Source organism: Ascaphus truei, chromosome 6, assembly GCF_040206685.1.
Source record: "Ascaphus truei isolate aAscTru1 chromosome 6, aAscTru1.hap1, whole genome shotgun sequence".
Lineage (NCBI taxonomy): Eukaryota > Metazoa > Chordata > Amphibia > Anura > Ascaphidae > Ascaphus > Ascaphus truei.
This window is the reverse complement of record NC_134488.1, coordinates 36,501,011-36,528,844: the sequence shown is the minus strand read 5'-3', so window position 1 is coordinate 36,528,844 and position 27,834 is coordinate 36,501,011. Positions and strand designations below refer to the sequence as shown.

Sequence of the window (27,834 nt, the reverse complement as noted above, 5' to 3'; positions counted from 1 at the left end):
CCCAGATTGTAAGGAAGTAGCAAGTTTCTCTGTAATAATAATATTATTATTTTTGTGTGACAAATGGATCACATTTACATTGTAGCTGCACTTTCTGATCTAAATCGGACAGAAAGCTGACACACACACACACGTATTCATTAATCCATAGGTAGCAAACCACTGCTCCCTATGGGTGAACATTTTAATTTCTACATTCCCACAAGGAATTAAAGAATGAAATCCATTGAATTAAAGTTTTATTGCACGTTAAAAAAGTAAATAATCTCATAAAAAAACACAATCATCTTTAATCAAGTATCAAGAACTCAACACACAAGCATCATTAACAGTTGTTGTTTTGTAATGAGAGTGAAAGCGTTCTATAATTAGTAAGTCATTCATTGGTCTTTTATATCGGGTTGTAGCGACTGTGCACTGCAGGGGTTAGGTTTCCATAAAATCATTCTATTCTGTATGTTTGGGGGATCTGTGCGGTATAAAAGCTCCATGAAATCCATATGGCATCTGTACGGGCACTTCAGCTCTGCCAACCTCTGCTAAATTTTTGGCATCCAAGACAAGCAGGAATGTGTTTTTGTTCTAAGAAAGGCAGAAAACAGGAGAGAACAGCAGATGTCACTCAGATACTTACTGTACAAATGTAGCAGGCGTCAATGTAACTACTGATAACACAACATATCACGTTATAACGCAGACACACCGTTTCCATGGCAGCGATAATGCAGAATATAATCAGAGAACATTCCATCCTAATGCCAGCAATAAAGATGGCTACATCTGTATCACTGAATCAGCTCAGCAAACCCACTCAGCGGCGCCAGAAAATTAATTTAAAAACGTTGTTTTTTTTACATTACTAAATTTTACTTCTCAGCTTCTGGTGAAAAATGAAATCTCCTGTTTAATTCTAATCTGATGCCGATCGCCTTCTACTTGCATTACTTTAGCTAATGATGGCATCTTTATTATATCACAAATGTAAATCAACTCCCACTATAATAATTCCTTAATAAATATGATATGGTGCTAGTCACCCCCCCCCCCCCCCCGGGAAGTGGTCGCCAAACAACCGACGCAAGTAATAACCACAAAATGTTTTTACTCAATTGTGAAAAACACACACGAATTAAACAAAAAGGTCAAAGCAACCAAAGTTATAATGCTGGAAATGAAACACAGACACACACACACAAAATATTCTAGTAGCTGAGAGTTGTGCAAATCCGTGCGGAAAGGTTTCCGATCAGATTGGCACGCTTTGCTATTCTATAAGCCCTTCTTGCATGTTCAAAGTGTGCGGAAAAGGCTTTTTTTTTTAAGAAGTGGTTTTGTTGTGCAAATTACCAAAATGACTCAAACTAGCTGAATTCTAATAGGGCCGTTAAGAGCAAAAGGCAAAACCGCTTTGTATAACTTTTTTTTCTCGCCTCCTTCATAGCGGCGAGATTGGTATTGCGAGTCCCATCCAGAGCCGAAAATATGGGTTTGGCCGAGAGGGAAAAGCCCCATATCTAAGCAAATCCCTGTGTCAGACTCTGGATGGAGTTAGCACCACCCTGGGTCATTCCACTATAAAATTAAGTACAATCCAGGTGCATTGGCTGTTAAACTGTGCGTTTGTCACTTCTTATAGACGCGGTCTAAGCTGCGCGATTTACAATACAGAATACGGATTTGTGGCTAGTTTTAACCATATTAAACTGCACAGTTTTACAAGTACAAACTTGCAGCTACTAGAATATCCCCCAAAATATCTCAAATAAGTTACACAAAGTTTAAGAAAGGAGCGACGCGTTGGTTAGAATACCGCAACGTATTGGGTGAAAGTTCAAGAGAAAGTCTAAATAATTATATACACAAGGGGTTATGTATTAAGGTAAAGAGGGGCAGTTCTGGGGTCAGATATCACTCCAGATATATCAAAGACAATAAATCAAGATTGCTTTAGCCAGAATTACACCCTTTCTACCTTGATACACAAGCCCCAGTGAGTTCGTTATACAACGTAGATGTAACTAACAAATACTTTACACAACACACGGAGGAAACAAAGTGCTTCAATCAGTTCGTGCAGCACTTTAAAACAAAAACTATTTTTTTTTTAAATATATACAGCCTTTGGAGTACCTTTATTGAAAATTAATGGACCTAAGCTGCCGATCGATACGTTCACCCATTATCGATCAGCAAAGACCCCTTTCCAGGGCTCACTAAATGGCTGCCTTTCAGTTTCAAATCAGTCCTTCAGTCAGTGTAACTCAGCAGCTACAATGTATTCTTCTATTACTATGGTGACATTACCTATTGTTACAGTTTGCAGCTCAAACTGCTGGGAAGATTGGCAACAAATTAGCACAAACAGGAAAGTGTTACAAAGATCTTGCACTGCTGGTGAGGTGTGTTAAACCTGCTATACAAATCAAAGGATGCGGAGTATATTAAAACTCATTCAAAAAATTGCATTAAGAGTTGCATTTAAAAAAAAAAGTGTAGTAAGTATTCTCTAATACTACAGAACGGATATATTAAAAAAAAACTAATGTTGGATATTGCATGGACTGCGCGTTTAACAGTTTGCCTGTAGATAAAAGAGCTCAGGAAAAGGTTAACTAAAGGACATAAAAACAGTGCAATATGGTATTGTATCACAAAATGTAACAAAGATAAAACAAAACCGAAAGAAGCGAATATGTCAGTGATCTGTTACCTGGCGAGGCGAGATGACTGCAGAGAGGAGCAACCCGTCATCCTCCTCCACTGAACCCAAACGGGGCACGAATATGGGTTCCGAAGGGTACGCGCCGTCTTCTTTCCAAACCTACGGGACAAACAGAGGTATCGTTAGACCCACAGCACGCGGCAGGCAGGGAAGGTACTGAGTGTTTAGTTTTACACGCCACAGATTAAAAAGTACAACAGACCAGGAAACTACACCTTCAAGAAACACCATATTCCAAGATGGGAAACTGCAGGGTAATATTGTAAGATTCAAGAGTATTTTATTAGACTATATAACTCTCCCTCTAGATGAACTAATAGATTTCCTATAATTTAATATACAGGTCCAGAAAATAAAGCAATACAAAATATTTATTGCACACACAGATTATATATATACACACACACTCTATATTTGAGATATAGTTATCAGTAAATAATATAGAGGAGGATGTATTGAGGCAAATTTGGACCAAAAATGTATACAAATAGCATAATTTCCATCTTGCGGTTCTGCGCATCCAACTATCCAAAATCTGCCTGTGGAAAACATAGTAAACTCGCTTACATTTGACACAATCGCAGCAATGCGTCAATATCAATTTCTCTTTGGAAAACGCCCCCCCATTACGTGCTACCTCTCAGCCTTCAGGGGGTAGCTCTACACGACCCAAAGACTTCAATAGCGATTATTTTCAGCTTCAAATGACAGGAACAACTTAATCGAACTATATTGAGTCAAAAAAATATATATTATATAGCAAAGCAATTCATAATCAATTGATGGTAATAAATAGTTCAGAGTCCATAGTATATCAGTCCCTGCGTGCGAGGTTACAACTTATTCCAGGCCACCAATACCTTCGCTTTTTTAGTCTTTACATCCACTTTGATCAGAGAATCCCCAACGAGATGTTTAAATCCGCAGCCATAGAAGTAGCGATACTTCCTGGCGTTGTACTTGGAATAGTTGATTTGTGGAAACTCTAAGCCTCCCAGTTCCTCCAGCGTTTGGTCATGGAGGTTCTCATGGGTACACCACACCTAGGCAATACAGTACAGAATGTATTAGTCTCCTCTGTACATGGTAGCCATTGGCATCACTACTATGACAAACTAGTAGTCAGTGCAAAGAAGATTCAATCCTTTGCCATGTTACCAAGAACACTATTTATTTAAATGTCATTTATATTTCAAGGCAGACAGCATCCTCAAGTGTCACACAACAAAGTACAGTACACATTGTATTTGTATTCATTTCAGTTAAAGCATATTCAAGTTATAAAGGGTTAAAGCAGAAGAGGAAGCAGCCATCCTGCCATTTGTATGATACAGGAGGTTCCAGGTACTGTGGTGTAGACATCAATGTCACGTTACAGAACTGTCAGCTCTTCACAGATACTGTAACAGTGTCGCGGAATGATCTGGCAGCACTGCCCAAGAATCAGGCGGGGGTGAACATTTTATATTCAAATCCCGCACTTTTAAAAAGGAGCCGTTCATGTCATATTATTTAACATAGGTTTGAAGCAGGGGGTCTCCGGAGGAGGTGAACGTCATTCAGTTCAGCTCCAAGGGACCCCCCTGCTTCCAGAGATACAGACCTCGGTAGGGTGTGCCGGCACCTGGGCAAAGTTTAAAGCTCCCGCATCACGCAGACCAATAGGAAGCCAAGCCCGATGATGTCATAGTTTCTGATTGGCCCGCAGAGTGCGGGAGCTTTAAACTCCGCCATTACATGATCCCTGCTAGCCGAGTGGAGCAGCTGCAAGCGCCCCCCTACGAAGGTATCTCCAGAAGCAGGGGGTTCCAGATCTGAAATTAATAGGGTTCAGTTCTGGAGACCCCATGCTTCAGTCCTGTGAAAAAGATTAAATCCCCCCATCTGCTCTTTTTATTTGTTGAGCCAGGGGGCTGTGCAGACCTGAACCGCACGGTTTTCAGCTCCAGGCCGCCCCGTTCCTCTCCCTCCAGGAGGAACAAAATGGCTGTTAAAATGTTTCTGGTCCCAAGGGCCAATAAGAGGCTGCAATGTCATCTGTTGCAAATTCCTATTGGATGATCAATCTCCTGGAGAAACCTGGAAGTAACCCGGACAACTTCCCCAGGATCTCAGGAACCTGGGGGCCCCTGGAAGGCCACACTCCGTGACCTAGTAGCCAGATGAAAGTTTTGAATGAAGCCTGACCCTTAATCTAATAAGTAAACCTAGTATAATACCATTAGAGAACATATGAATCAGAGTTATCCGCATCAACCAAATGAAAACAATATTAATGTTAACAAAAGTGTAATGTTTTTATATATATATAGTGATGGATGAGATGAGTAGAAAAACTATCTTTGGTATACATTCTATTAGCTACAAAAAGAATTAAACTCCAAAGTAGCGTTACTCAAAATTATTACACTTCATTTGCTGTTCTGGAGGTGCGCGCGGGGTCAATATCTCTATCATGTCAATCTCTTGCAGCGCGGCGTCAATCTCTCGCTCCTGGGCCTCAATCTCTCGCCGTGCGTTTTGCGGCTTATTTTTTGTCATTTTTAGAATATTGCGAAACATCTTTGCTCTGGCTCTGCAGAAAGTTGCACACATCATTTTGTGACGTTTTTTTCGTAAAGAAACTTACAAGTGTCGGCGACATTTCAGAAAATGACACAAAGATCCCATATTTCAAAGGCCCGGAGCTGTTCTCTGCATTAGGCGAAATTCAAGCACATTTTAAGGCAGCACTACAGGTTGCATTGCTTGCTTTTTTGTTCTACAGGATTAAAGCAGGGGGGCTCCGCAGCTGAACCCATTCATTTAAACTCCGGGGACCCCCTGCTTCCAGAGAAACTTACCTCCTTAACGGAGCCAGAATCTCTGCAGCCTGGAAAATAGTGTGCCTACCAAAATGGCGGCGTTTAAATGTCCCACGGGTTGATAGTAAGCCGTGACGCCATCCCTTGCAGCTTCCTAATGGCCCACGTGACCGGGGGCTTTGAACGCCACCGAGATCCCGGCACCCCCCTAAGGACTTAAGTATCTCGGGAAGCAGGGGGTCCCTGCAGCTGAAATGAATTAGTTCAACTCCAGGGACCTCCTGCTTCAATCCTAGAACATAAAAAAAAACCACAATCCATGCAACCTGCAGTGCTGTTTTAAGGCACCACTTTTTCTAGCAAATCGGTGATGAGTTACACTTTGGCTATCGATTATATGTTGATGACTTCGATAAATTTTCATGAGCAGCAAAAAAATGGCGAAAATCAACCAGTATCTCAAACTTGTGCCAACGTTTTGCATACTGTACGTCCCCTGTTCACCCGCCGGGCACCTGTTCTCTAACCCTTACCTTTCCATCAGCTCTTTTCACAGTCGCAGCCGTCGTGTAATCCAAAGGTGTCACTTCTATCCCTGGTTTAGTGTTGGAGTCGATGCCCAGTGGAAGGACATACCTGCGTGGGTACGCCTTACCCACCCCTTTAAAGATCTACCAGCAAAAAGAATATTCATTGTGATGGGGCACGGGTTACAGGCAACCAGATGTGTACAGGTGTCATTGGGAACAGCAGAGCCCTTCTTATGCAGAAGTTAGGCTATGTCTAGTGTTACATTAGTCAGGCCCGGTTATTTATTAACAAGGTTGATCCCAGAAGGGTCAGAAAGAGACCCCACAAAGTGCACTCATGCTCGTGTTTGTAGTATGTAGTCGGGACTCAGTGGATCCCTGAGATATACTATCTTTATGAGGCCGGTCTAATGACATACAGTATGGTTCAGCAAATAAAGAATATAATAACATTGTCATTACATGTATCAAATATTACCATGTGAAATATAGATACAGTACAGTGATATTAAAATCCCCAGAGTGGAGTGGAGACACTCTAGAATATCAAGATAGCCTCATTGTATACTACTGTAAATGGAGACTATCCCAATAAAATCTAGTTGGGGTCCATTTTGGTGAAATACATGGCTAGTTAGTATGCACAATCTGTACAACTGTATAGGTTAAAGGCAACCAGATGTGTACAGGTGTCATTGGGAACAGCAGAGCACTTCTTATGCAGAAGTTAGGCTATGTCTAGTGTTACATTAGTCAGGCCTGATTATGCCTGTAATACAGCACTTGGCCCCAAGGATTTATACTCCCCTTTAGCTCAGCACCCAAGAGCAGACCCCCTAGGAGTAGGGTTTTTACAGCTCTTTCATGTCCTCTAGGGCAGGGGTGCTAAACTCGAGTCCTCAAGTCCTCAGGATTTTAGGATATTCCAGCTTCAGCACAGGTGGTTTAATTAGTCCCTGCTTCAGCACAGGTGGTTTAATTAGTCCCTGCTTCAGCACAGGTGTCTCAATCAGTGGCTTAGTCTTCGACTGAGCCTACATTTTCAAATCAGTGGCTACATTTTCAAATCAGTGGCTCAGTCTTTGACTGAGCCTCTGATTGAGCCACCTGTGCTGAAGCAGGGACTTAGTGTGCCACCTGTACTGAAGCAGGGATATCTTTAGAACCTGACCTGTTGGTGGCCCTTGATGACTTGAGTTGGTCCTAGACACAATCTCAATAACAATACTATACCACACTAGTGATTTCATGTACAGTAGATGCTCACAGATCATACAAGACCTCGTCAAAATAGAACAGTACACGTCTCTTCAGGCATCAGAACTATGGGCTTTTTACCCCAACACACAGAGTAATAACAGAGGAGAAACGAATAGTGCAAATAGATTACTGGAAAATAAAGAAAATATTTAAAAAATACAGATCATTGTGACGACACCAAACTCTGGCACATGTTGGCAGGTAGGTTCTGTATATGGGGCTCCTGTAAGTATAGGACAAGTCGGTGTATTTGTTACCTGTGTTCTTAAATCTTTATAATGGTCATTATGTAGAATGACATTTTTTTGAGCATTTGTATTCACTTTTGTGGTGGCCAGTTGTACACACACCGGACACGTCTGTATGTCTTGGTTACTGGGGATTTTTGGAAGTTTGAGAGATAGCCGTTACCAGGCACAAAAAGTGCGACAAAAACCCTTCCACCGTCCAGAAAATAAAAATACCACATTGTGAGCACAGTCCCATCTCTCAGAAACGTCTGCAACGCTGCCCTTCCCCATTATCTCTTCGCATAAAGGGCAGCAGGGATGGCGGTTGAGAGATTGGTGTAGAAATATTTGGAGGGCTAAATCCGACCAGTTCTACATAAACCAGACCAAAAAGTCAATATAAGTTTTAACTCAAAGGCCACCAACAGGTCAGGTTGTAAGGATATCCCTGCTTCAGCACAGGTGGCTTCGACTGAGCCACTTGTGCTGAAGCTGGGATAACCTTACCGCCTGACCTGTCGGGGGCCTTTGAGGAGTGGAGTTGGCCACCAGAACCTCAGCTTGCACCGGGCTCCATTATATCTCCTGAATGGAGTATCAATGCTCACTTTAATAACACAAAATAAAATCTTGTGATCAGAGCAGACGGCGGCTTTAACATACATGTGCGTGTACCAGCTACCTTCCCATCTGGGCTGTCAACGGCCATCTATACTCAACAGCCTTCTGCCACTTTCTGGAGACACCGTACCGCTCCAGTCAATGGGCAGTGAGCTGTTATCCAGCATCTGAAGGCGGCTTAGTAAACCTGGGCTTAAATCTGTATTTGCAACATTGTTACACCAGCAGTTACAGTCTCACCTCGTCCAAGGCTTGTCCCGATTGGCGCAGGTTTTGCAGCTGGAAGGCGTGGACGGTCGCCCCGTCATCCTGACAGCAGAGATCGAGAACAATGCAGCCCTGCTCCTCGTAGGCGTTAATCTGATGAAATGTCGCAAACGCTCCGGTGTGAAAAGTCCCATGGTGAGGCTGCAACGCACAATGAAGCCAGGCGAAAAATGCATCATTGGTGAGAGCAACGACCGGCCATACACTAAGTTGGACCTTAATTACAGCCGTACACTTTAAGCTGGACCTTAACTATTGGTCAAACCAGACGTGTTAAATTAAAAATGATCTCGAGAAATGTGGGATCCCGAGGGATTCTAGAATAGCGTGGTCAAGCTCCAGAGGGCGCACACACACACACACACACACACACACACATTGACACTACTAGTGGCCATATTTAATAGGCAGTGCTATGCCATAAGACACCTTCCAGCTCTGGAAGACGCCTTATGGCCCATTCCCTTGTGTTAACAAATCTTTGCCTTTAGAATGGTTACGTACAAATGTTACATTCTGTTGCGGTCAGATAGTCGGGCTTGTCCCTTGTAGCACGTGCCCTATGCTTCTGAAAGCAGAATAGCCTACCTGGCCTGTGTGCTTGTTCACCACATGGAACACGGTGTCCAGCCCGGGCTCCCAGCTCATGGCGCCCGAGAAGGATTTCCCCTGTATTTTGCTGGTAAGTATTTTCAGTATGTTCAGCTTCAGCGGCTGTTCCACAAACACGATATAGTTCTCTGTCATTCCTGTCATTACACAACAGCGTTAATTAACAATATGCCTATATTACGAAGAGCTTACAAACAGTCTTATGACACAAGACATTAGGTAAATATCGTTAAAACTCTATAAATAATTTCATTTCTATGGAGGCGTTTTTTATCTGTTTGTTTCTTTTTAAATATCCGATTAATATTGTTTTAATGGTACCAATCACCTCCATTTCACCTAGTAACCCTTTTTAGGGCCGTAGCCGCTCCGGCACACTGCGGTCACGTGAACCATGGGTGGAGTCATCCTCCTCCGTTTCCTCATTGGAAGATCACGACCTGTACGCCCGTGGATCTGGAATTTTGTGCATGCTGCCCTAGTATTCTGCGCTAAATAAATGCCTTACTCCACCTTTAAACTAGCGGAGAAAACCAACGCAGATAACCATCAAGAAAAGCAACACACCGCACATTCCTTAATACAAAGACCTGCGCCAATATGCAAATGTAACCCCGCCCTAACTCCTCCCACTTTCCCCATAAATTCCTCCTCTCGTCACGGGCAGATGCAGACATACCCGAAAATGGCGTAACTGAGATTAATACACAGGCGGTGCCCGGCACTGGTATAATTCAGCGCAATTTGTCGCAAAACAACAACTTCATGCCTACATTGTGCTTGTGCTACATACAGCTCCTAGTATTAACCTGTTACAAATGTCACTATTATTAGTTCACTTTGATCCTTTATGCGGATGTACTTTTAATACCGGCGTTATATAAGCATGATAATTATTATTATTATTATTAGGCGAGTAGCCACAAGATAAGAATTTGGGTAATTAGGACAATGATAAAAAGATGAATCCAGCAACAGTAAGAACTGCAAAAACACATTAGAAGTTAAACTGTATCCATCCATCTATGTAGCTATGTATGTATATATCTATTTATCTATAAGATACAGTCAATAGGAAAGGAAATCCCTGCCCTAGAGAGCTTACAATCTAAGTGGTATGTAATGATCACCGCTGTCAACTTCCAGAGGAGATATAAGATGGTCCAAGTGAAGGACAGATAATGTGTAGTGACTGTAGGTGTTGGTTTTAGGATCTCAGAATATGAGGGATCCGTTCCTGCCTGGGCCACTTGTAATCTTCTTGCTCCGTCATGTCTGCAAAGGACATATTCATTACTTGCTGGTAATAGGTCTTACCAAAGCTGTGGTAATAGGCCGGTCTCATCTTCTCCTCCGGCTCTATGGAGCAGACCACTTGAGCTCCTTCTAGGGAGTCCTCCGACCCGGTCTTCTGAGCAGGAACGCGGATGATGTTGTAACGTGTTCCTAAAGCAAAACAGGGAGGTAGATGTACATATTCATAATAAAGGGATACCGTTAATAAGAAGCTGTGACTGGAGAATCCATCTGGGCCTGGCGTTTTGTTGGGTTTTAATTGGGCAATTGCATCTATCAATTCTTCTAGAGAGATTTCCTTATTTAGGTCTGAGAGGTTATTTTCCGAAAGTGTCGGAAGTTTACACGCCTCCAAGTATGTATAAATAGCCTCTGCATCTGATGATTTATTTTTGGGAAAATTTAGGTTATATAGTTTATTATAATAGTCCGAAAATTCGTTCGCTATTTGCGTCTCACAATGTGTCTTCGTACCTGATTTTGTCAAAATAGCTGTTATTTGGGATTTAGCTCTCATACCGCGCAATTTGGAAGCGAGTAATCGGTCGGCTTTATTACCTTTATCATAATATTTTTGTTTGGTCCACCGTAACGCCCTCTCCACTTCATCCATTTGGGTCTGCTTAAGTTCAGATCTAGTTTTATCTAGCAATTTGAATAGATTTTTCGAGGGATTAGTTTTATGTTTCTGCTCCAAAAGTTGGACTTTCTCCACTAGCTCATTATAGAGTTTTTGCTTTATTTTTTTCTTATGTGATGCTATGGAGATGATATTCCCTCTGATTGTCGCCTTATGGGCTTCCCATAACATTGCTGGTGACTCTACAGAGCCCTTATTCAGCGTGAAGTATTCTCTGAGTTTTTGTTTAATCTCTATTTCTACATCTACTTGATTTAACAGAGAATCATTCAGTTTCCAATTATATTGGTTAGTTCTATAGAAGGGGAGGGAGAGTGTCAGCGAGACCGGGGCGTGATCCGACCAAGATATTGATCCTATGTCTGACTGGGAGGTTGCCTGGAAGATGTCTTTAGTACCCAGAAAATAATCAATCCTTGAGTAGGTTTGGTGTGGGGGGGAGAAATAGGAGTAGTCCCTCTGCCCCTGGTGCTGTGCCCTCCAAATGTCTGTCAGGGAGAACTCCTTCATTATCTGTCTAAATTCTCTGGCATTCTTTTCCGTGACACGGGGATGTGGAGTCCCTGAGGGGTTTGTTCTATCTAGTTCCGGCATTGCTATCATATTTAAATCTCCTGCTAATAACAATGTAGTTCGAGTTTGGGGGTTGATAAGGTCACATAGATCTCTTAAGAATTTGGGTTGGCCTTCGTTTGGGGCATAAATGTTAACAAGAGTGACATCCACTCCCGACAGTGTACCTTGGAGAATAATGTATCTCCCTTCTGGGTCAGCATTCTCTTGTTTTAACAAGAATTTGACCGTATGCTTAAATAAGACTGCTACCCCTCTTTTTTTTGTGGGGCATGACGCATAGTACGCCTGTGGGTAAACCCTCTGGAAAGTGTTTGGGGGGGTCGTAGTATTGAAATGCGTTTCCTGTAAAAACAGTATGTCGCCTTTTGTTTTTTTGAACTCTTGGAGGGCAAGTTTTCTTTTGATGTTTGAATTTTACCCTCTAACATTTAAGGATATTAATTTAAGTGTCGTTTTAAGAGCCATTTATGGTTTTGGCATGTGTATTGCGTCTTACCTTTCCCTCCATTTTCCCACGATGGCGGTCCTGGCCCCGTATCTACTCGATATGTTTAATGCGTTTCTGGAAGGAACAGTCATCCCACCATCTATGTCTAAAGCTAATTTAGCAATCATACCAAAGGAGGGGAGAGACCCACTACAGTGTGGTAACTATCGTCCCATAGCCCTCCTTAATTCGGATCTAAAACTGTTCAGCAAAATTCTGGCAAATAGATTGACCCCCATACTCCCAAGCCTGATACATATAGATCAAGTCGGGTTTATTTCCGGCAGACAGGCCTCAGACAATACTAGAAAAATTATAGATATAATCGACCATGTACATCTCTCATCCACAAAGGCCATCCTGTTGAGCTTGGATGCGGAAAAAGCATTCGACAGGATTAGGTGGGATTTCCTAGACCAAACCCTACTTAAATATGGATTTCAGGGCCCATATCTAGAAGGTGTAAGAGCCCTATACAGATCTCCCACGGCTATAGTGAAACTTCCAGGAGGAGACTCAAACCCTATAAACATAAAGAATGGTACTCGACAGGGATGTCCTTTGTCTCCGCTTCTGTTTGCTCTCTCTATTGAACCCTTGGCAGCAACAATTAGAGACGAAAAAAACATAAATGGAATTGTAATAGGAGAGACAAACTACAAAATATCCCTATTTGCCGACGACATTATCCTAACTCTCGCCAACCCCTTGATTTCACTCCCGAATTTACATTCACAACTAGATAAATTTAGCAAAATATCGGGATATAAAATCAACATGGATAAGTCGGAAGCATTGAACCTAACCCTATCGGATTCTGAAATCAAATTATTACACGCAAATTTTAAATATAAGTGGAACTCCACAAAGATCAAATACTTAGGAATCCAAATAACAAGGGAGTATAATACACTATACAAACATAACTATCCACCATTATTTGAGAGGCTAAAAAATGACCTCCAGAGCTGGAACGAATACCAGATATCTTGGTTAGGAAGAATAGCCACAATCAAAATGAATATCCTACCAAGACTCCTGTATTATTTCCAGACTCTTCCTATAGATATTCCAATGCCGGAGCTTAAAAACATACAAAACAGAATTTTCCAATTTATCTGGCAAAATAAAAGACCCAGGGTAGCTAGATCTATTATGCTAGCCCCAAAAGATTGCGGAGGCTTGGCAGTCCCGGATATCATTAAATACTATTTGGCGGCCCAACTCAAACAAGCAATAATTTGGAACAATGATCCAGCCACCAGTTGCTGGGTGGGACTTGAGTCTACTTATACAAGACCTCTCTCTCTCCCGGCTGCTATGTGGACCGAGAGGGGAGGAGAGACCTTCTTGGAAACATTAAAACTGGGAGCAATGAAATGTACATGGCGGATATGGTCTAGAAATAAAAATAAATATGGTCTGACAGCCAGTCCAACACTACTAACCCCTATATTCTATAACCCTGAATTCTCCCCAGGCTGGCTTCCACAGAGACTCAATAAATTTAAGACGTTAAAGTTGATGGTAGCTGACGACTTTGTAGATAACGGTATAATTCTACCACTCCAAGCGCTGGAGAAGAAACACAAAATCATAAATATACCAGTGTTTGGTTACCTCCAAATTAAGCATTACCTGCAATCAGTCTCTAAAGATTCGGCATTCAAAGATTTAACAAATTTTGAAAGACTGTGTAGGAAAGGATATTACTGTAAAGGACTGATTTCGGAGATATATCTGGGTCTGGCGCGATTAACGGGTTGTTCCCAACATAGCTATATGATCAAATGGGCAGAAGATTTGAATACAGAGATCGATAGAGAAGACTGGGAGGACATTTGGGAGGTAGCTGCAAAAACGTCAATCTGTACCACTATCAAAGAGAATATTTATAAAATTCTATTTCATTGGTACCTAACTCCGAGTAGGCTGGCTAAGATCTTCCCCGGGTTCCCGGATTTGTGCTGGAGGGGATGCGGGCAAAAAGGAGATATGGTTCATATTTGGTGGAGTTGCCCAAAAATTCAGGTATTCTGGGTCATGATACAAAGATTGATCAGAGAGTACTTGGGGGTGGAGGTTGAGGTGGAACCGCTGACCATGGTGCTGGCCAAACCAATAGATGAATTAGGAACGGCAGAAAGTAAGATGATCACTCATGTACTGACAGCTGCCCGCTGTGCTATTGCGGCTGCCTGGAAAAAGGTGAATGCGCCTTCTAGGCAGACTGTCTTACGGAGACTAAGGGAAATAAAGATGATGGAGCTCCTCACAGCACAGTTGAACCAGAAAACTGACAAATTTCACAAAATTTGGGAAATATGGCCAGGAAACTAGGGAAATATATATAAATATATATCATTTATATAAATAAATACAGAAATACCAGACAAATGGGCTCGTCCTACCCCCCCCCCCCCCTTCCACCCCTCCCACCCTTCTTTTTCTTCTTTTCTACGTTCTTCTCTATCCTTTGTTAAGCTCATGAGAGACGCGTGTTATATCAATTATTTTATTTCAGATGACAAACTGTTAATGCTCTTTGTTGTATGGACAATATATTTGTTATGTCTCTCTAAAACAATAAAAAATAAATTGAAATAAAAAAAAAATAAGAAGCTGTGACGGTCTATCACTGATGGGGCAGATAATTGATAAGGAGCTGTGAATGGCTATCACTGATGGAGCAGATAATTGATAAGGAGCTGTGAATGGCTATCACTGATGGGGCAGATAATTGATAAGGAACTGTGAATGACTATCACTGATGGGGCAGATATTTGATAAGGAGCTGTGAATGGCTATAAACTACATTTTGCTCATTTGCATCCCATCTTTTTTTTTAATCTCTTTATGTTGGCTTCTTACATACAAAAAATGTATAAATAATTCAATGTATTTATAAATACCTGCTTCTCCTAGTAAAAAAAAGAAATCTATAGAATTTGAAAATATTTATGTTTAAGGAGTTAAATCTGGATGATTGATGCCTTTTCTACCAAAATCTGACACGGAGTATTTTTAAATCCTTTTTAAAGTTAGTTTAATAAAGCATCTTTATTTTCTTACTAGCTGAAAGTACCAGGTATTGCTCAGAATTTTAAGAAACTCCTCCCTCCTCCTTCATCCCTCCACCCTCCTCCCTCCTCCTTCCTCCTTTTCCTTTAATACCTAATGATGTCCCCAATTATTTTTGCCTCTCTCTCCTTCTCCAGCATTCTTACTTTCTGCTCACGTGCCAACTAACTTCCGCTCTCTCTGCTTTCTGTGTTAACTTTATAGCAATCTTCCACATCAAGGGGAGCGCAGGATGTTCACAGCATGGTCATGAAAATATGAAGAGACATAACATAGTATAGACTGTATATAAATCTGGCATATGTAGGGCTGTAAGGTAATAGCGCTCACACTTTCTCCCCCTAATTCTCCGGAGATCGAGCGTGACGTCACATCCGCCCTTACCAGCGTGCACACCGGAAGTGTCGGACGTGAACGAGCATACACGCGCCGGGAATTGTTTGCCCAGAGGATCAGGATTTCGTACAACGAATTGTAATGTATTTTAAAGTGTGAGTGCATTTTGTATTTGATTATCTTGCTGTGGAAATATATTTTAGACATACTACGCTATGTTAGTCTTCATCCTTTTCACATGATACGGAGGAGATTACCTCACGGATACACTGAAGGTTGCTCATTTCAGAGAGAGAGAGAGAGAGAGAGAGACTCTGTACTGCTTGAGTTCGGGGGAGAAAGTGTGAGCGCTATTACCTTACAGCCCTACATATACCTGATATATATACAGTCTATACTATGTTATGTCTCTTCATCTTTTCATGACCATGCTGTGAACATCCTGCGCTCCCCTTGATGTGGAAGATAGCAATCAAGATATAGACTCCAGAACAGTCTATTGAAGGGTTTTGTTTGAGCTGCTTTACAATTAATTCTTTATTTCACATTTGGTGGTGGTAATTTATTTATAGTATCATTAATTGTTCACTGGGTTCACTTTTATAATTGTTGGTCACTTAATAATTCGTACACTATATTATATTATATTTTATGTATATAAATGATGCACTAGCACTTTGTTCAATTAAGTAAGGAGATCCCGATTACACACACTTTCTTCACTGGTTTAACTTTATAGCTATCTGACTCTCCTTATCTGCCACCAGGCTACTGTCCCGGCAGAGCTGAGTCTCACAAAAAAGACGGGAGCCGGCCGGGCACGTGACGGGTATTTTGCCGAAAGTTGCGTGCGCGCTCCCCGCATGATCGCCGGACTTTCCCGCGCCTCAATAGGAAAGCGCTATGGCGCTTTCTATTGAAAGCGCCCGAGGCGCGGGAAAACGCCCGCGAGCCACTGCCGCGCGGAGCTCGCGGGGTTTTTAAACCGCAGTGGCAGCCGCTTTAGGCTCAGCGGCGCCGATACTGTATGTGCATTATGTCACCAGTGTGATGTTACATGCCAGATACATAGCCTACCAGGTACAACACCAAGTGGCTGACTTGCTTAGAGAAATTGTAATAACTCATAGAATAAAAAAAATAGAAGGTATCCAATTTCCAAACAGACACAGACCTGCTCCTTGATCTCAGGAACCATCATGCAATACGATATCTCAAGAGGTGTGCAAATGCATAGCAAACAGAAACAGCTTTCCAGAATATACTGTATAGTGTTGTAGACGATGGGCTGATCACCTTGTTTTCCATAGGAGTTCCCCATGTTGTATGCAGTCCCATCAGGGTCATAGTGAGGATGAGCGGTAGCTCCGTTTACAGCAATAAACTTGCTCCAGTCGACCTGTGGACACAGTGATGGGTCACGTCTTTGGAGAATTATTAACGTTAAAAAAATAAATAAACAGTACAGACGTAAAAAATTAAAAACAGGACAGGATAAACAGCGTGATACGTATTATTGGACAAACACAGATGGAGGACGTAACTAAATGGTGCAATTTGCCCCGAAACACAGAGCAAATATTTCCATTTGCATCAATTGGCGCCGGCGGCATGTGTAGGAATCTGGTGAATCGTCTTCCATTTGGCGCAGATCTCTCGGGAGCAGAGGTTAACGGCACTGAAACCTGGCGGATTTATTTGGCGCAGTGATGAAACGATGCCAGATACAGGAGCTTGTTTTGATCTGACTCTGTGCTCCCCTAACTCCTCCTATGAATCACCCCTGAAAAATGCGCACTGGAGCAAGAAACACCACAGCAGAGCACCCTGATACATTGATGCACACGCACAAAGAATCCTCTAAAGGTTTGAAAGCTTTTAGACTATAAACTACAGTCCAATTGAAGGTATCACACTTTATAAATTTATCTTTTTGGATTTTTGCATATGCAATAAGGTTATTCTGTTACCTTCTCCAATGTGTCCAACTCCTCGGGATCCACCTTACGCATTAAATTGGTCTCTGTGCTGACGTAATAATCCCCTTTGTACAGCACATAATTCACGTTGCAATTGTCGGTTGATTCTGAAGGGAAGAGGGCAGGGAAATCATTGATATTTACCCAGCAAAACTCTGCAGTTGTATCAGACCATGACAGAAACTGTCGGCTTCATGCACAAAGCAGCGGCCACATCCCAATGATACCTGAAATCCAGCCTGGGATGCATATCCCCTGTGGTACCTTCATATTCACCAAGTCCTGTACACAAAGAACCACTTCATAATAAGGAAACCATTAGAATAAGCTTGTGAAGGTTACTTCCGATTACCATGACGTCATGTCCATTGTGAGTGTATTATGTGTGTGAGTGTGTGTGTGTGTGGGTGTGTTAGATGTATTTATTATTCAGAGCTAATTTGTCTTTTTCTTTTACGTTTGTGGTTATAATCCAGTAAATGTGTAGTTATGTCTGAGTGCTTAAAGTAAACATTAGGAATGGAAAGAGGGAAGTTCTTGCCTTGTTTTGAAATTATTAAATGTTTCCCTAAATGGTACCAGTCTGGTGCTGGTTCTGTCCAAAATTCTTCAAATACAGTATGCAGGTGTCTAGCGAGTATCCCCGTTGTCTCCTCTTAACCAAATGTTATAGAGCAATGTATCCAAAGCATAAAGGTAGGGAACACACATTGTAAAACACGTCTTACCTCCGAATACGGAGCAGTAACTGATACCCCCTCTAATGAGCGGTACCTGCTTAGTTCAGGTTAATAGATCAGGTTCTTACAAACAGTAACAATGTCACTTACTGGGCATTTCAAATTTGGCCTTGAATCGCTCAAACACAGACTTGCAGGGATCCGGCATGGCCAGAGTCCCAAACTCTGAAACCACGATCCGGTTCTCACGCTTGTTCCGCTTATAAGAATCGCTCTCCAGAAACTTGCTCGCGTAGGTCACAGAGCCATTCTCAATTGTGAACTTGTGCATCAGGCACATGCCATCAAACCAGTGGTTATACCTGCAACGGGGAAAGTTACCAGAAAGTGTATGAATGTCGCGGGAAGTTTTAACGGATCCAGGAGGAAAACTGAACCATATATTTAGAGATATGTACTAGGAAAACGCTATATTTTATACCGCCTAGTGGGAGGAGCGATTAAACTGAATAGAACAATAATTCATAACCCGAAATTAAACACGGGCAAAAAATAAATTTGAAACGCAATCAATGTATGGATTTTGTCATCAAATTGTCCAAGTCTGGTCAAACTTTAGTTCAAAATGGTAATATCCCAGCGATCAAGCTCGGTGTTGAAGTCAAACAAAAATGTAAATACTGAATATCACTTCAACTCTCACATAACTGCGACTTGAAAAGGAAAACTTTTAATATAATATCACAAACTGTAAAACACTTCCATGTAACAATCTCATTCGCAACAAGCTGTCCGAAATTTAAAAAAAAAAAAAAAAACGCACACAACTCCTTATTCTTAAATTATGAATGAAAAGTTAGAGAAAAATGGGTTCCTAAACAATGCTCAGTGTCCACATGTGATGAATACAGTTGGTAGATGTAACCCATGCAGACATGGCTGCAAAATAAGACAAATAACAGAATCTCCAGAGATTCTAGTATTGAAACAATGTTATAGACAAATGCATGAAACTCCTATTGCGGAGAGCAGACGCCCTATAAATGCACTGGTGAGAGGCAATCTGTATAATCACAATGAAGGGATAAAACAAATCCACATGTGGCAAAGGGACATCGGTCTGTAGTCTCCTGGAGTAAGCAAAACAGTCCTGAATTGATGTGATCAGTAAGGGGGTGTGGTACTCACAGCCTCCTTGATCGTGGCGTCTCCGGAGTCAGCGTGCACTCAGCAGTCGGGATACAGATAACAGGAAGTCCCCCCACGGGGGAGTGAAGAGACTGTGCACAGCAAGAAGGAGATGGCAACTGGATAGCTCAATGGAAAAAAGTTTCATGCTCCAACATGATGGCAACATGTTAAAAAAAAACACAGAGCAGAAGAAACTCTTACGCGTTTCTTACGCTTTATCAAAGAGTTGATAAACGCGCAAGTCAGCGTGAAACGCGTAAGAGTTCAGTCTGCTCTGTGTTTTTTTTTAACATGTTGCCATCATGATGGAGCATGAAACTTTTTTCCATTGAGCTATCCAGTTGCCATCTCCTTCTTGCTGTGCACAGTCACTTCACTCCCCCGTGGGAGGACTTCCTGTATCTGTATGAAAAGTTTTACGGATATCAGAGAAAACCAATCAAATCCCTATCGGGCAGTGAATAATTATCACTGCCACCTACATGTCAAAGTAACGCTACAGGTTGTGGTTGTACAGTGTTTCTTTCCGTGGTTAACAATTGAATGTCTCTGAAACGGTTCAAACGAACGGTCTGAAAAATGTAGTGCAGCAGGGCCCCGGGCATGCGGCGGGTTCCGTTCTAAGGGCCTGCCGCAAAGCGAAAATCGCCGGAAAGCGGAAACGCCGATTTTCGTCACATGCGCAGACCTGCAATTCCCCCTTCTGCGCAAGCGTGACCCCCGTTCTGCGCATGCGCAACCTCTGTTCTGTGCATGCGTAACCTCGGCACCCCCCGTTCTGCGCATGTGCGACCTCGGACTTCCCCGTTCTGCGCATGCGCCGACATGGCGGCCCCCTTCTCGGTACCGCCGTATTGTCGGATCGCCGAAAAGCAGGATGCCGAGAAGCGGGCCCCGCTGTACACGTTGAAAAATAAAACACAATTAATGTTTTGTAGCACAGATAGCACAACCGTGACGCGGGTGCTACCGAGGAGATAATTGGGAGCAAACGAGGTGTGAAGAAAGAGACAGACCAAGAAAGAACTCCTCAATATGATGCTCTCCACTACGTAAAAAATGTACAGGGAATTAATGTTTTGCATCAAGAATCCGGTCGATGAGATGAACCGTTTCATTTTTATTTTTTTATCGCTACAAAAAAAAAAAAAAAAAATCCAAGATGGGGGCTGCACCGATTTGGTTAAAACTTCTGGCAGATCTAAGTTAGGATGGCAGAAAGAACCCTAAAAATGTCATCATAATCGGTCAAGGTGTTTGGCCTGTGGAGATAGAAAATACAAACACACCCAAAGTGGCCACTGACAGTAGGTGAAAATCATAACAATGTTACTTCTCACTTGTCATTCCCAAACTCGAACCGGCCAGGTCCAACCCTCAGCAGGCTGCCCTTGATCCATTTGGGGATGGTCCCGGTGACTTGGGTCGGGATGGGCCGTGGAGTTTCCTGCACAGTTTGGAAGAGCGGAGCGATGCATTCTACCCCCGCCCTGGAGGAGAAGTGTAACCGCACACAGAGGAAAACGTTCTTCCGAACTGAAACGGCAGAAAGGCACCATGAAAACTTTCCAAATAACATTTTAGGATCAGGACAGAGAATGGGGCGATGGCCAAAATAATGGACGGGAAAAATAGATACCCACTGGGATAACCAGCTAACCAGCTGGAACACAGAGAGCTAAGAATGCATTAGTCAGTAAAAAGTGTCCATCTGTCTCCCACTGTGCCACAGTGTACGTGTATGACTATATCTACCTATGTGTACGTGTGTGTACCTATCTCTATGTGCCACTATGTACGTGTGTGACTATATGTGCTACTGTGTACGTGTGTGTGTACGTGTGTGTACGCCTATCTCTATGTGCCACTGCGTACGTGTGTGTGCCTATCTTTATGAGACACTGCACGTGTGTGTGTGCACCTATATTTAATGAGGCACTATCTTTATGAGACACTGTACGTGTCTGCCTCTCTGTGTGCCCCCTTTGTAAGCGTGTATTGACGTCCCCAAACTGGTGACTCACTTCGGGCCAAGTATACCCTTAATCTGACGCCGGTAATCCACACCATTTATGCTCCTTTGTATACAAAATAAATAATTTCGTATAAACACACAAATTGTACTTGTAGATTAATTCCATGCTGAATGCATACTTTGAATTACCATGTGCGGGAAGCAAGAGCTCTCCAGAGCTGAACAGTATTCATTTCAACTCCGGGGACCGCCTGCTTCCCGAGATACTCCCAAAGAAGGTGTCGCCAGTAATGTCTGATGGTTTAACAATGCCAGCTGGCCCCTGAGACTCAGAAAATGCACGCCTCCATTTTGTTTCCCCAGGAGGGGAAAGAGTCATTGGCAACTTCACCGGTAAGTATCTCAGGAACCAGGAAGTGGCCACAGCTGAAATTAACACACGTCAGCTCTGAGACCACCTGCTTCCCATCCAGGTTAAAAAAAAAATATGGGGCTGAATCATGAGTGGTAGAAAATATGGGGATAGTTTAATCATGAGTCTGATCTTTACATGCAGTAAAATGCACGTGTTGAGATCACTTGCTTGGAATCTGCTCTATACCCAGTTACCAGGAGAACTAATGTGTACCTATGTTCAGGTCCCAGGTGGAAGGACTATAATATAAAATATATTTGGTTTATATCAGGGGTGGGCAACTCCAGTCCTTGTGGGTTAACAACACGTCAGGTTTCCAGGATATCCCTGCTTCAGAACAAGTGGCTCAATCAGAAGCTCAGTCAACGACTGAGCCACCTATGCTGAAGCAGTGACATCCTGAAAACCTGACCTGTTGGTGACCCGTGAGGACTGGAGTTGGCCACCCCCAGTTTGACCCGGAGACTATAGGTTTTGGCCACGTATCTCCGAGTTCACCTGACAAATCTCTGGGCGGCAGCATCGGCATCTCCCCCTGCAAGGTCCCGTCAAGATGGCCCCCGCGATGTCACGTTGCCATGACAATGGGACGTCACATGACACCGTGGCACCATAAGGTGTCACATTGTCATGGCAACTTGACACCACATGGCGCCGTGACATCATCAACACGGTGCCATTTCACAGGACCTTGCAGGAGGAGATGCCGCCACCAGAGAAGGTAAGAGAAATAAATATATAAATACAGGCATACCCCGCTTTAAGGACACTCACTTTAAGTACACTCGCGAGTAAGTACATTTCACTCAAAAGGCAAACGGCAGCTCATGCATGCGCCTGTCAGCACGTCCTGAACAGCAATACTGGCTCCCTACCAGTACCGAAGCTGTGCACAAGCGGGGAGACTATAGAGCCTTTTACACATGTGTTATTTACATCGGTTATGCACGTATATAACGATTGCAGTACAGTACATGCATCGATAAGTGGAAAAAAGGGAGTGCTTCACTTTAAGTACATTTTCACTTTACATACATGCTCCGGTCCCATTGCGTACGTTAATGCGGGGTATGCCTGTAAAATACATTTAAAATAATGTAACGTAATTGCAAAAAGTCTCTGGGTTAGCCTTTAATAGAAGGTGGCAGCCCTGGTTTACATAGTCACATAATAACATAGTACATGAGGTTAAAAAAAATACATACTGTATGACCATCAACTATCCCTGTATACCTTTCCCTAAGGTATGGCATGTATCTGCCATCAGTGTCCATGGGTAACGAATTCCACACTGTAACTACCCTTACTGTAAAGATCCGTCCCCTTCGCTGCTGCTGCTGCTGAGAGCGGTCAGACGAAATTCCCAAACAAAGTAAATGGGGAATGTTGGACAAAAACAGCTGTGGGGAATATGCCCCTAAGTGACGTCAACAAAGAGGGGAACCTTATGGTCATTAATAATAAATATATTTCATATAGCGCTTCACAATTACAATATAGCCCGCGGTATACAGCACATATGATTATTACAGACACAGTCCCTGCCCAGATGACCTGCTTACAATCTGTGTTGGTGCCCGAGACACAGGGAGATAAAGTGACTTGCCCAAGGTCACAAGGCTCCCCGATTCAAACTCACAGTCAGTGTTGTTACTCGCTGAGCCGCTCTTAAACAAGTTATAAAGCCGTGACCCCAGTTCTGCACCCCAAGGCACTTACCAATTTAGCCCAATCTGAAAAGGTTTAATATAACAACTCTCTGCTGCTGATTTTTCAACCGGTTCTAAATTCAGGTGCAAATATTTTCACCCCGCCTTTGTTCTATTTGTTTTTTACACTCCGTGTGTCATTTCTATGATACATTATATCTGTGCTTTGCACCACGCAGTCTGTTTATAGGTACTGTACTTCCTTGATTTAATCTGTGTTGAGAATAATAAAACCTGCCTGCATGTATAACCTTTGTTTCTTTAGCCGACATTCTTGGCCATCAATAAATGTGTTTTCATGTTACTCCAAAGTCCTTCAGCGCAGGAAAAACTAGAACTACACTGGCGACACACTTTATTCGAGCTCGGCTAGTCCCACGAATTCGGGTATACCCGGGTGTATTGAGGTTTGTGACTGTTTTCTGCCCGAGTGCATTGAGGTATTTTCAGGCAGGGATTGAAGCATTTTATTCCCGCTGGCTGCAATACTGCACAGTATATATATATACTGCATTACAATTCATGAATTTATGCCATCTGGTAGACACGCGAAGCATTGCAGCCTATTAAATCCTAATCATTATCATTTAACAAATCAGCCGCCCGTCAGCCAGGCATGAACCCAGGCTGGGAAGGCAAACGCAACGGGGCTTGTCAGAGGTGGGGAGCGGCGCATTCCAGGTATCTGCCAGGTACATACTGGGTATTTGCTCGAATAAAGTGTGTCAGTGCAGTACATTTGTTTTGTTTTTAACCGAAATCCAACCAGAGTCTCCTCCGGGGTTAAATCACACTGTGCTTAGCTCTGTACACGTCCGGTTCCAGAGATATTTACCGATTTAGTTGCCGGATTCCTTCTCCGATCCGGAAAATGAGAATGGCCACCAAATCCTGCTGGCACTTTAGCCAATAGGAAGCCACACTCACTCATCGGGAAAGGAGGTTGGGGCTTCCTATTTCATGACAGTGGGCGCCATCTTTAAACATCCAGGAAAAAACACAGGCAACTAAGCCAGTACGTATCTCAGGCACCTGGGAGTTCAGAGTTTAACAGCTTGGTTCCGCTTCGAAGGGCCCTCTGGTTCCAATTCTGTAACAAAATTCTGGGAGAAGTTAGATGCTTACAGACATCTAAAGAAAACTGTTACCTGCTGGACTGAGACTGAGTTTGAAGCTGGACTGAGTTTGAAGCAGGTTGAACCTAGATCAATTCCCAGTACCAACTCCGTGTGACCTTGGGTAAGTCACTTTAGCTCCCTGTGCCTCAGGCACCAAAAAAAACATAGATTGTAAGCTCTACAGGGCAGGGACTGTCTGCAAAATGTCTCTGTAAAGCGCTACATAAAACTAGCAGCGCTATACAAGAACATATTATTATTAACAAAATCAAAAGAAGGCAGATTACTGCTTTAATAAGATTTATTTAATTATAAAAATATGTTTTACCAGGTAGTAATACATTGAGTTACCTCTAGCTTTCAAATATGTCCTGGGCACAGAGTTATGATGACAAATAATAATACATGGTTACAAATACAGTTACATAAGTGAACAGTGTATATATACATTATATATAACAGTGTGGAGTGGGAGATTTTGCTAGGGGGGCGCGGGCTGTTACAGGGGCCCTGCACTCTTCCCCACGGCATTTAAATTAAATGCAGAGGGTGGCGTGAGGCCTCTGTAACTTACTTACCTGCTGCCAGCCGGGTCTTCGGCGGGTCACATGACCCCCGCACGCAGGAAAGGAAGGTAGGGGGGGGGCACAGCGCAAATAGTTTGCGCACCCCTGATATACAAGACTTTGCATGCACAGTTAGAAATAATATATATTATAGGCGTATGTACAGTACCAGTTACAGACCAGATTTAAATGTGAGGCAGCTTTAGTATCTGTCTGCAGGGGTCAAAATATGATTGGACCAGGGATAAGGTCACTAGTTATTATTTTCACATCCACCGTTATACATACTTTTTAAAGAAAAGGGATTTTTTTGCAGTAAATATTGCTTAAATCTTTCTAATATACGGTCCAAAAAATGTTGCCCCAATATTTAATCTTATATATTTTTTTGAGTCAGGCACATTACCGCTGTTTTTTTTGTTTTTTTTAGTTCAATCACTGACTGGTGGGGTACAGGTTATTAAGAATTTATATTAGTGTTAGGGACCCTTGAGATGTGGTCTGCCGTGTAGTGGCTCAGGGGATTACAACAATTTGGCCAAAATGTTAAACTAAAAGACCATTTTATTTAATAGTTATCTATACATATATATTTAAGCACTGTACCGTGTATAAGTTTCACTGGATGTGCACTGAGCTCTGTCTGTGTTTCATGTTCTGTCTCTGGTTTTATATTTACAAGCGTGTTGTTTTGTGTAAAAAGAAATGGCACAAAAATGACATATCTCCAGGAACCAACAGGGGACCATAGTTCAGATCCGAGGGAACCCCCAATATAAGCTAAAAGAAATAAATAAGAGGGGGAGGAGAGGGTATTGCTGTGTAGCAGAAGTGGCCACTCCACGATGCCTGCCACATGTTGCATAATAGAAACACGAGATGCTGAAGCCAGAAATAGAATGAGATGTCCCTGCCCTCCTCCTATAAAGGTAGAGCCTCTGGTCACCTCTGTCACCAACACATGCTGAATGTGCAATGCCACTTGTATTTCTTAGGGGCCTCTGAATAGGGAAATGTTTCTCCACTGATTTCTGTTCCCTTTATTCCTCCCTGTTCTTAGAGAACCAGTAATGTTAATGGGAGGTGGGGAGGGGGGGGCTCTGTAGTGATCACACAGCAGGGAGCAGGCAGAAGAAAATCACACCCATCCCAAGTCTCACTTTCAAAAAAGAATAAGGCCTCGGGCATGGTGCCTCGGGCCGCGCTGAGCCGCTCTCCTGCTCAGCCTCGCCTGCTCAAGCTGGTGCTTTTTTGTGTCCTGTCTGGCTAGGCAGCGCACTCGCTTTGGCAGGGGAATAAATGCATTTTTGTTCATCTCCCATCTTGCCGACATTATCATTAGGGAACTCACCATCCCCTAATATTCCCTAGCCGTTGCTATTGTAATGCAGTATTACACGATGTATTTTTGTTTCCCTTTCTCTCTTATGTGCTGATATCTACCCACCCATCTCTAATTGGATCCAAGTGACTTTGGACTTTGATATTCATTTACTATGGACACCTAATCAAGGACTTTTATTACTGGTACCATTTAGTTGTTACATCATTTGATGATTTATGACGTTTTGATGCACATTTAAGTTTTTTTATTATTGGCGCCGTTCGGTAACATTCTCTTTCTACGAGCCTGCTAAAGCCACACATACCAGATGCAGGAGGTAAGTGTGCTTGGCTTAGCGTGGCTTAGCATGGTATTTACTAATGTCCAAGGCCTTAGGTATCAGATTTGGATATCCGATACCCCAAAAGATGCCAGTTACCCAGATGAGACCCCCTAAACATGTCACTGGAAAGTGTTCATTTTGGTACAGGTAGGGATTCCCCCTTTAAATAAAACGGTGACCCCCCCCCCCCCCCCTCCCCCATGACAACAAGGCAGGTTAAATAACAGGAGCTGATAATACAGGTGGCACTATGCTGGCTGTCCCAGGATAAGGAAGTCTGTCCCAGGATAAGGAAGTCCCCACAAGTTTTACACTCCAAGTGATGTTACAAGAGAAGTGCGAGTCCCACCATGAGTGTTACAGGTTACAATAGACGGGCGAATGAGTGCTAGCTATACGTTACTATAGAAGGCTGAGCACGTGTTATACCTTACTATAGAAGGGTAAGTGCTATAAGCTACTATAGAAGGATGAGGGAGTGCTGTATGTTACTATACAGGGTGTGTGGCCCTCCTGTGCCTCCCCCCGTCCCCATAACATCCAGTCTGCTTTGCAGCAGGTTGCCAGTCTCTGTGGTTGCTATGGGTTACACTCGTAGACCCCTCCCAGCTGTCAGGGCATTGTCTCCGCGTGACGTCACTCACCCGCTATGCCCGCGAGGCCCAGCGCCCTCATCCTGCTCTGTGCCTGCTGGAACTCTGCCCGCTACGCCACGCCCACTCCGCCACTGGCTGGTTAAGCTGTCCCTCACTCCCATCTCCTCTTCCATTGGCCGTTGTATCTGTGCTTGCTCATGGCAGGGTGTAAAGGTGCGGGGTCACGTGTCTCTCGGGGCTTTAAAGGGGCAGCAGTACTGATGCCAAGTGCTGACAATGAGACGTTTAACCGGTTCAAACCTGGTGACTGCTGTGTAATTCTCACAATTAGGGGGGGAGGGCGAGGGGGGGGTGGTGGTGAGAGAATAAAGGGAGGGAGAAGATGATGGGAGGGAGGGGATGGGTGAGGATGACTTGAGGGGTGCAACAATCTTGGAATTTGTGGGAGGAGCAGTAAGATTAGTATTGCTAACCAT

At 43.0% G+C, this 27,834-nt stretch overlaps 1 protein-coding gene across 2 annotated transcripts; it reads right to left on the bottom strand.

Annotated features, from left to right (window-relative positions):
* Positions 1-222: 222 nt before the first annotated feature.
* LOC142496912 (carotenoid-cleaving dioxygenase, mitochondrial-like) lies at positions 223-27,596 on the bottom strand. 2 transcript variants are annotated; one of them, XM_075604009.1, is made up of 12 exons: positions 27,407-27,596; positions 20,653-20,848; positions 18,272-18,483; positions 17,433-17,548; positions 16,759-16,861; positions 10,364-10,492; positions 9,023-9,183; positions 8,408-8,575; positions 6,060-6,197; positions 3,583-3,765; positions 2,711-2,821; positions 223-582 (listed from the first exon to the last, which is right to left on the bottom strand). In XM_075604009.1, the coding sequence occupies exons 1-12, from the start codon at positions 27,435-27,437 to the stop codon at positions 448-450; spliced, it is 1,683 nt and encodes a 560-aa protein (XP_075460124.1). In that variant the 5' UTR covers positions 27,438-27,596; the 3' UTR covers positions 223-447. The 2 variants fall into 2 exon arrangements, with proteins under 2 accessions (XP_075460124.1, XP_075460127.1); XM_075604012.1 differs by lacking the exon at positions 27,407-27,596 and adding an exon at positions 23,422-23,436.
* Between the last annotated feature and the right edge of the window lie 238 nt (positions 27,597-27,834).

Bases quoted from the DNA above. Each gene is read 5' to 3' on its own strand.
- LOC142496912 (XM_075604009.1), bottom strand. From the start codon at position 27,437: ATGAGGGCGCTGGGCCTCGCGGGCATAGCGG. The intron at 10,493-16,758 runs GTGATCAGCCCA...GTTTTGCTTTAG, and splicing joins GAACTCCTATGGAAAACAAG to GAACACGTTACAACATCATC. The intron at 2,822-3,582 runs GTATTGGTGGCC...TTTGTCCCGTAG, and splicing joins TAAAGACTAAAAAAGCGAAG to GTTTGGAAAGAAGACGGCGC.